General features: G+C 35.3%; 1 protein-coding gene across 1 annotated transcript; it reads right to left on the bottom strand.

The window, feature by feature from the left end:
- Positions 1–4,906: 4,906 nt before the first annotated feature.
- LOC143623180 (FBD-associated F-box protein At5g60610-like) lies at positions 4,907–6,034 on the bottom strand. Its single transcript, XM_077094145.1, has one exon. It carries the CDS (start codon positions 6,032–6,034, stop codon positions 4,907–4,909), a length of 1,128 nt encoding a protein of 375 aa, XP_076950260.1.
- Between the last annotated feature and the right edge of the window lie 2,332 nt (positions 6,035–8,366).

Raw genomic sequence — 8,366 nt, 5'->3', positions numbered from 1 at the left:
AATTCAATCTAACCCCAAGTTTTGTTCACGTTCACACATATTTTATTTATTTAAAAAAAAACAAAAAAATGAAATATAAATTATGTGTGATCATTCATCTTGTCTTCAAGAAAAGTAGTGCCACCTTCTAGATTAATGAATGGCTATCTTTTGTTACGTGAAGAAAAAGAGTGGTTTCCAATATTTTTATAATTGTTAAGATTTTATAAGAAAGTTCGACATGATCAATGATTGGGGATCGGTGGACCCAATATTTTTAATAAGATGATGCTGGTAGACGCGTCGGAATTATAGCAAAGTTTCATGCTAGGTTCTTGAATTAGAAAACAAAATTTGTAGATTTGAACATTTGGTCCATCCTTTTCAGTTTTCTCCCAATTTGTAGATTCAAGAACACCACGTTTGGCAATCATGTTCATATGGTATCAAGGTTAATAGAAAGCAAGTTTCTTTGTAGCGGAACCAAAGCTTCTTAGTCGATTAGACGACCATCACAAGGTTGTCTTCTATTTCAACTCTACAACCAAGGATCCAACCTTTGTATTTTTTATACCCTGACTTTTATATAAAAAAGTTGAGAAATTATGATTAATGGAGTCTGGATGTGAATCAATCGAGACCTTCTTATAACTCTCCCCGGGTTTCGCCCTCACCTCCCAAAACTATGTAATCGAACATGTTAAACCTTCAAAGTTCAAACATAGATATCTCAATGTTTTTGACTTCTTTAAAAGAAGGGTGTGCTGCATAAGTTATTAAAACTAAAATATTTAAATAGTTGCATAATAACATAGTTCTTCTTTTCTCATCTTTAACTCACTATATTATTATTATTATTATTATTGTTATTATTATTATAGCTTTTCTAATTAATTCATTTAAAACCACTAAGATTTTATCAACATCCAAACATTTTTTATTTATAAAAAACTTAAAAATCGAAATATTTGAATTGTGTGTGGTCGATCATCTTGTCTCCTTAAAAAGTAGTGTGACCTTCTAGAACAATGAATACTTGGCTTGTATGACGTGAAGAAAGTAGTGGTTTCCTTTCTCTTTTTTTCCAACCTAACACTCACTAGCCATTGACATTGAGAAGAGTGGTCTACGTAGCCCATAGTAACTTACTCCTCTTTCTCTAGTATCAATTTCATTATTTATAGACATAAACATTATTATTTATGAGAAACAAAACAAAACACGGGATCATGCAAAGAAAACAACCAAAGATGCTCAAATAGTTGGAGGAGACAAATGTCATTCATCTTGATATATAAATACACGTGATCATGCAAGGTTTAATATATTGGTGTTGCATTTTCTTCTACAAATATTCTTATGGTGGCGATCCAATAACAGAAGGTCACCGCAAGCTGGCCCAAGTCATCCATACGGAGTATATTATTGACAAAATGAGTTAAGCTAGCTATAATTTTGTGTAAACTATAAATATACGTCTAAGTGTGTTTCTTTTAATTTGAACCTTTTAAAGTGGGCATACGTGGTTTATGACATTTGTGTGATATATAATTGTTCACATTCAGAAACACGCTAAGCATCGAATCAGTAGCCATGGAACCTGGCATATGTAAACAATAGCTAGTGGAGAGTCCTACTCATTAACAAAGAATTAAAATCAGCATTTGAGTCCATGGAACAATATTATTAGTGTAGCAAGACAACTAATAGGTACAACATTTTGTGATATTTTCCTTTTTACAAATGTTAATATGTTATTCTCTTTATTAGGATTTCCATCCAACAAAAGTCAACTTTTATTGTTGACAGCTAATACCTTGCTAAGGATACGTGTAGTGGAGAGCTACAAAATAAGGGGGATTTTTGACACGTGGGTCACGTCACCAGAGTGACAATTTTCATTTTAGGCGTGTAGACGTAGTGGTGTTGTGGTTTAAAAATCGCCCCTCAACGGTTGCCATTGGTCAACTGAATAAAATAATATTTTTTAAACCTCAAGTCGAGCGACAAATCTATATCCCCTGCCCCACATTTATCGCCCGAATATCGCCTTTGTTGGGGAGGGGGGGGGGGGTTCTAGCCCCTTGTCCAAAAGATACCAACTTGTCGCCCCACTACACATACACTAAGGTGTCGTTTTTTAAGAGGTAAAATGACTGCAGTCTGCGAACCATATCTGCAGACATTTGTTGAAGAAGAGGTGCGCCATACCTCTGCAGTCTGCAAGAAGAAGACTGTTTGTTTTAACGTATGTAGATTGCTAAAATAATCTGGTGGTGGTGTACGAACTGTGGTAGTGGGTAAGTAATGAAAACGAAATTTCGTGTCAAATAGTGAACTCAGTTAATAAACTTGATGAAGGCTTAATTCCTCCTTCGATCATTAGAAAAAAAAAGTAGGAAACAGGAATGAAACTTTGTTTTCAAAAGATGTGTGGATTAAAAATTCAAGTTTGTGCTCATGATTTCCTAGGTTCTTTTGTTCGAACGTGAACAAATATTGTTTAATAAAATAGAAATAAGTAAACTTAGTTTGGGTGTGGAATTGTAGAAGATGCCAAGGGGTGCGGTGGAGGATGTGCAACGAAATGAAATGATCTGTCTTACTACTTTAGTTTTTTTGAGTGATTTAGATGATAAATGAATTTAAGATTTGGATCTTGATGAAGCGTTCTTTGTCAAATGAGTCAGACCTTACTTTGATCGTTAGGAGGAGCCAGAGGGTCCCATCCCTACGAGACGGAACAAACTTTTGCCAAGGAAGGTTAATATCATAATTTGGCGCTTGCTTTTAGAACTTCTATCACTAGATTTAATTTAAGTTAAGGTTTTGATATTCCTTTTATCTTATGCGCGATATGTTTGAATCGGTGGAAGTTTTGGATCACGTTTTTGCAGGGTGTCATTTTGTTATAAAGATTTGGATGTTATCAGTCATTGGCTGGATGCGGTTTTTCCAATTAATAAAGAACCAAAAAGTATTTTAGATTGATAGGATTCGTCTGGATGGGTGAAAAAGAAAAGTGATATTATATATTGAGACAAATACCTATACTGCGTGGTGGATTGTCTGGAGTGCTCAGAATGAAACTATTTTTGATTAGCCCAATGCCAACCAATAAACTCTATTTGATTCGATAATTAATTATTCTATTAAACACAATTTTTCTAAAGAATATGTCGAACTTTATTTTTCTTTCTAAGTTATGGAACCACTATTATTGACTACATACTCACTTGTTTTCATGTCAACGTCAACTCGTTCATCAATTTCAAATTCATGTCTAATATTTTCAACCAAAGAGGTTAGAAGAGTCACTATCTGAATTTGATTGGGTGAAAAGGTTCCATCCTTAATCTACTTCCTGAGTTCAATATGTTACATTAATTGTTATGCATGTTGCATCGCAGGATAAGATAAAGCATTACTGACTTTGAATGCATTGCATACAGCTAACAAATTATATGTGAATATTCATGAATTATAAGAAAACTTATGTATGTAACGATAAAACAAACTCTAAAAGTTATGGCCCTTTTATAAACTTATTATTATCTGTCAATCCTGTTAAACGGCAACAACAAACAAAAAATATTGTAGGAAAAGGAAGTAAGCTTGTTCACACCGGTCATCACAACCCAACATAAACCGTGTTGACATGTACTAAACCAACAAGTTTCAACCCAATCTGGTTTTGACCCTTGACACAAGACGGACACACAATTTTTGTCACGTCTACCTCATTTGGTTTTACTATCTTGGTTGTTATATTGATGGATAACATGAAGGATTGTAAATTTCAAAATCTAAATGTGACTCATAAGTGCTTTCGAATCTATTTGTCTTTTTTATTGTTTAATTTCAAGAATGAACTGATATAACTCATCAAAGCATGTACGGAAAATTTGGATTGAATAACTCTTAATCTAATATAACCAAAAAATATAACTCAAAAAATGATTACAAACTCATAAATCATAATCACAACTTTGATTGGGTTATCAGACAAGTAGGTTATTATAACTAATAAACCATGACTCCGTACAATTAGAGATGGACTCGTACTCATAATTAAACACTAAATAAAACCCACATGTTTATCTACTAATCTAACTTGGTATTGTAAATTAAATACAACTCGTTTGTAGTTTACCTTAATTGATTTAATTAATTGACTCAATTTACATAACTCGGAAACTATGGTCAACATAATACAAGTATACAACTGGGATCTATAATAGGGAATCTGTGTGTCAGTGTGTCGACTCAAGAAAACCAAACAAAAAATATTAAGTGGGCCAGTTGGGTCAAGTACTTTAAGCCCCAGAAAAAATGGGCTCTAAAGCCCTAAACCTTATGGGTTTATCGCATTGGATAATTGGTGAAGTGGTACGTACTGTTGTACTTGTAGAGATGCATAAATCGGGTTTTTCAAAAACTCGGTTTCGGGTATGACCGGGTACTGGAAAATTTGGTAAAAGGCAATACCCGGGCTGGGTTCGGGTTCGGGTCCGGGTATTGCCTCTAAAAAATATAGTTTTGTACATTGAACGAGCGCGCGCACGCACACACACATATATATACAATTATATATGCGTATACACACACACACACACACACATATATATATATATATATATATATATATATATATATATATATATATATATAAAATATAGAAAATACTTGGCACCTAATATAAAAATACACCAAGTAGGGATACCTTGTTAGTCTCCCTGTTCCTTTATCTATTGCTACTAGCCTACTACAACTTTCTCACCATTTTGTGTTATCAGTTGTCTAATGCAACTATTTTTTTGTACACTTTTGGTTTAGTAATAGCATAAACTATCATCATATTATTTATCAAGAATAAGCAGAAGAATTCAGATTGAGCTTACCAATATGCAGACAAACGATGAAATCATCACAACCAGATACGCCATGGTGTTGGGTCATGTTCAATGTGAATCTTTAAATGTCTAGAGCTGCACATGAAGTAATCGATAACCGAAGGAGACACTGTGGAGGGTAGAGGTAACTGCGATGAAAGCACAGTTAAACTTTGCAGCCTCGTGAATGGGCGATTTTGTAATCCATGCGATCTTAGGAATATAGAAAGAACCTCCAAGGTGTCTAAGTTTATAGCAAGAGACTCTGTATTGCGGAATTGATTGAAGGAGTTGATCATCAAATCAATATCCTCGTTCAAAACAAATCGATCATAGATTGTCTGAAATTTTACTGTCTTCAAGGAAACAAGATTTTTTGCTGATAATGGGAAATGACACACGCCGCTATAGGTGAAAGATGAGAGCTTTGGTGCTGAGAGCACAAACTTACATGATGGAGAATAAAGTTTTAAGGACAGAGTCTCTAACTCACTTGAGTTGATGATGAAGGTATCAATATTAAATAAGAAACAAGCATCCAAGGCAAGAGTTTTCAGATTTGGAAACTGGGAAAACAAATCAATAGACTTACTAGCATCATCCAGTGTAATTTTAGCGCGGCTAACACTCAAGGTTGTCAGAGCTGGAAAATCCCATATCAGAGGAGGACATACTTTGAGACCAAATCCAACGCGCAAAAAGAGTTGTTCAAGATGTCGGGATCTAAACAAAGATGAATCAAGTTCACCCCGTATGGTTTGCCTATCACCCGAGAATTCAATCCTTAACTTTCGGGTCTTATGCGACATTGCATAGCTAATGATCTCCCTAACAAGCGGAAAGCCAATGAAATTGGATCGGAAGTCAACGGTGGAAAGTTTTGCAACGGCATCACGCCTAGTTAGAAACTTGTGCACAAAATCTGGAAATTTAGAGCCACTTGCCCGATTGGGAGATCGAATGATCTCGGTGCTCAAACGGGACTGGGATTTCCAGGTATCTCTCCAGTTTCTTGACAGAGCACTAGATTGAACAGCATGTTTAGTATCGATGAGCGAGAAAATCTGTTGAATCAAATCATCTGGCAATCGGCTTAGTTGATCATCATCATTCAACGCTTCGCTAGCCCTACGACAAATTTTCTTTGATTTTCTCTGCGCCATTTTTACGGACAAGTGGACGGATCCTAACGGAAGTGTTTGTTCACCAAAAGAAGCGACTATAAAGGAATTGAAAGGAATAGATTTGGAGTGTGTGTACCTTTGTGTTGGATAAAGGAATTGAAAGGAAGCGATTTGGAGTCCTAACTCTGTATAAGCCCTCGAGTTTTGATTTTGGGGATGCATATTGCCGATTACCAAATTTATTTATTTGCGTTTGTAGCTCTAGGTTCTCTGAACTTGGACAAATATGGATGCCGACTGAATTAATGCGGTATTCAGCTGTTACTCAACACGCACATTAATGAATAATGTAACACTATAGGTCCCGTGACCGGATCAAACAACACAACAAACTAAGAACTAGTTGTCTTGGATCAACCTCTCTACTAGTTGGCGGAAACAACTAGCAAGGACCGAGATCTCGGATCTTGTGGTGTATTAGGGGAGCTCGAACTTGAGAGGGTGAGGGAGGAAGAGAGAGTTTAAGTGTTAGGTTACAATTGTTTTGCAAAAGGTTCATCTTTGGTGTATGCCATACACACACATTATATAGTGTGTGTATTGTCATACACCTCTTTATTGATATGGCCCAATGGGCTTCAATTACATAAGGTCTCGGGCCAAACATACAAACGTAAACGAAACATAAACATAAACTAACAAGTTACAGATACGAAAGACTACTAAACAAAACCGGGCCTTACAAACACGAAAAAGATTTTAAAGTGGGACTCTTATACAAAGATCAAAACTTCTATAGAATGTAAAAATGACATCCAATGTATAAGACATACCTGATTTACATTAACATAGTGCAGCATGCTTTGAAGAGAATTTTGCTGACAACATCCAGTGTAAAATCCTGAATTGATTTTGCAAAGCCGAATGTGCAATTACCATCCACAATCTGAAAATTTTTTTGGAAGCATATTCAGAAAGTATGCATACCAATCAAGATTCAATCTTTTTTGTGCAAAGTAATGATCCCAACTGTAAGATAAAAAACTCTTTGATATAAGATAAAAAACCAATCAAGATCCAATCTTTTTGTATGCATGCTCATGCCACCAATTGTAAATTTTCTGTTCAAGATTCAAAATATCCAACTTTTCTTGTAGACAGAAATGACAATAAAATAAATCGAGTGGGACTGACCGAACACTTGGTATAAAATTAAAAAGCCCGTGGGGCGTGCTCCAAATAGGATGCAAACTAAATTGGACAAATGGGTCAAACGGGCCAAAAGTGGCAAGCAGCCGTCACCTGCATATCGGTTTTTCATTTTTAAATGCGATAAACACGGGAAAGAGAAAATACATTGGAAACACGCCAGGCTTAAAACAGTGGATTCCAACTTTTCTTTTAGGCCCGTTAATGCAAACGTCCAAGATGTCAAATCTTCATGCGCACTTTGGCCACATCATAGGCAATTGGAAGAGTAAAGTCACATAAATCAAATAATAAAATAAAAGAAAATTTTGCTATTGTGTCAGTGTAGCAACTTCTTTATCATCCATATATGATTTGAATAGGTTTCACTGCCAAATAAACACCAATCTGACCTAATCAACTCATCATCATAAAACAATCTGTTATCAAAGAGTTTAAACACTGTACATGATTATATATCGATCTTCTGGTAACTGTGAAAGTAATTCACTACCACCTTAGCAAGTGCCCTAAACTTTCAAATCCCATGACTCGAGATTCATCCCTAAATGACGCGGTGCATATTTCAGTTAGCTATCCATAACTCTCTTCATTATTCATCAAAGCTTGAAATTCAAAATTTCATTTTCCTTCTCTAGTCATCAGCTTATCTAGAGGTATACTGTTTTGATACGTCATCTAGTTTTGTTCTTAATCGACTTATATTAATCGCTTCCGTCCGCCAACACATGTGTCACGATTACGAACTCGTCATAATGTGAGAATCGTGGTCGACTTTTTCAGATCTTGTTCCACCTTCAAATCACTTGCACTTCTAAATGGGTTTACATTCCCATCCACTTGAATATTGATACACCTACGCGTCACGGATCATGAAAACTTTCTAACTTGAATTTATCAAGATTGATGAGGGTTCAGAGCCGATACAGGACATGGAAAAATGTTGAATATCCCAATATTGATAGCCTTAGTGGACTTGATACATGCTATCGAAACCTTAAACTTCCAGAGATGGGTAATAATAATAATACTATGATCATAGGGATAGAAGCAACCCAGAAATCACAGAACATTAACACAGTTAAAGAATTCTAAAATAACTCAATTGTTAATCTAGGGGTTTGTAAGAATATTCATCACATAATATGATGATTTAAAATCC

Source organism: Bidens hawaiensis, unplaced genomic scaffold (genome assembly GCF_021521415.1).
Source record: "Bidens hawaiensis isolate Kalapana, Puna unplaced genomic scaffold, B.hawaiensis_p1.1 tig00003356_1, whole genome shotgun sequence".
Classification (NCBI taxonomy): domain Eukaryota; kingdom Viridiplantae; phylum Streptophyta; class Magnoliopsida; order Asterales; family Asteraceae; genus Bidens; species Bidens hawaiensis.
This window is presented reverse-complemented; position numbering and strand designations above follow the sequence as displayed.

Bases quoted from the DNA above. Each gene is read 5' to 3' on its own strand.
- LOC143623180 (XM_077094145.1), bottom strand. From the start codon at position 6,034: ATGGCGCAGAGAAAATCAAAGAAAATTTGTCGTAGGGCTAGCGAAGCG.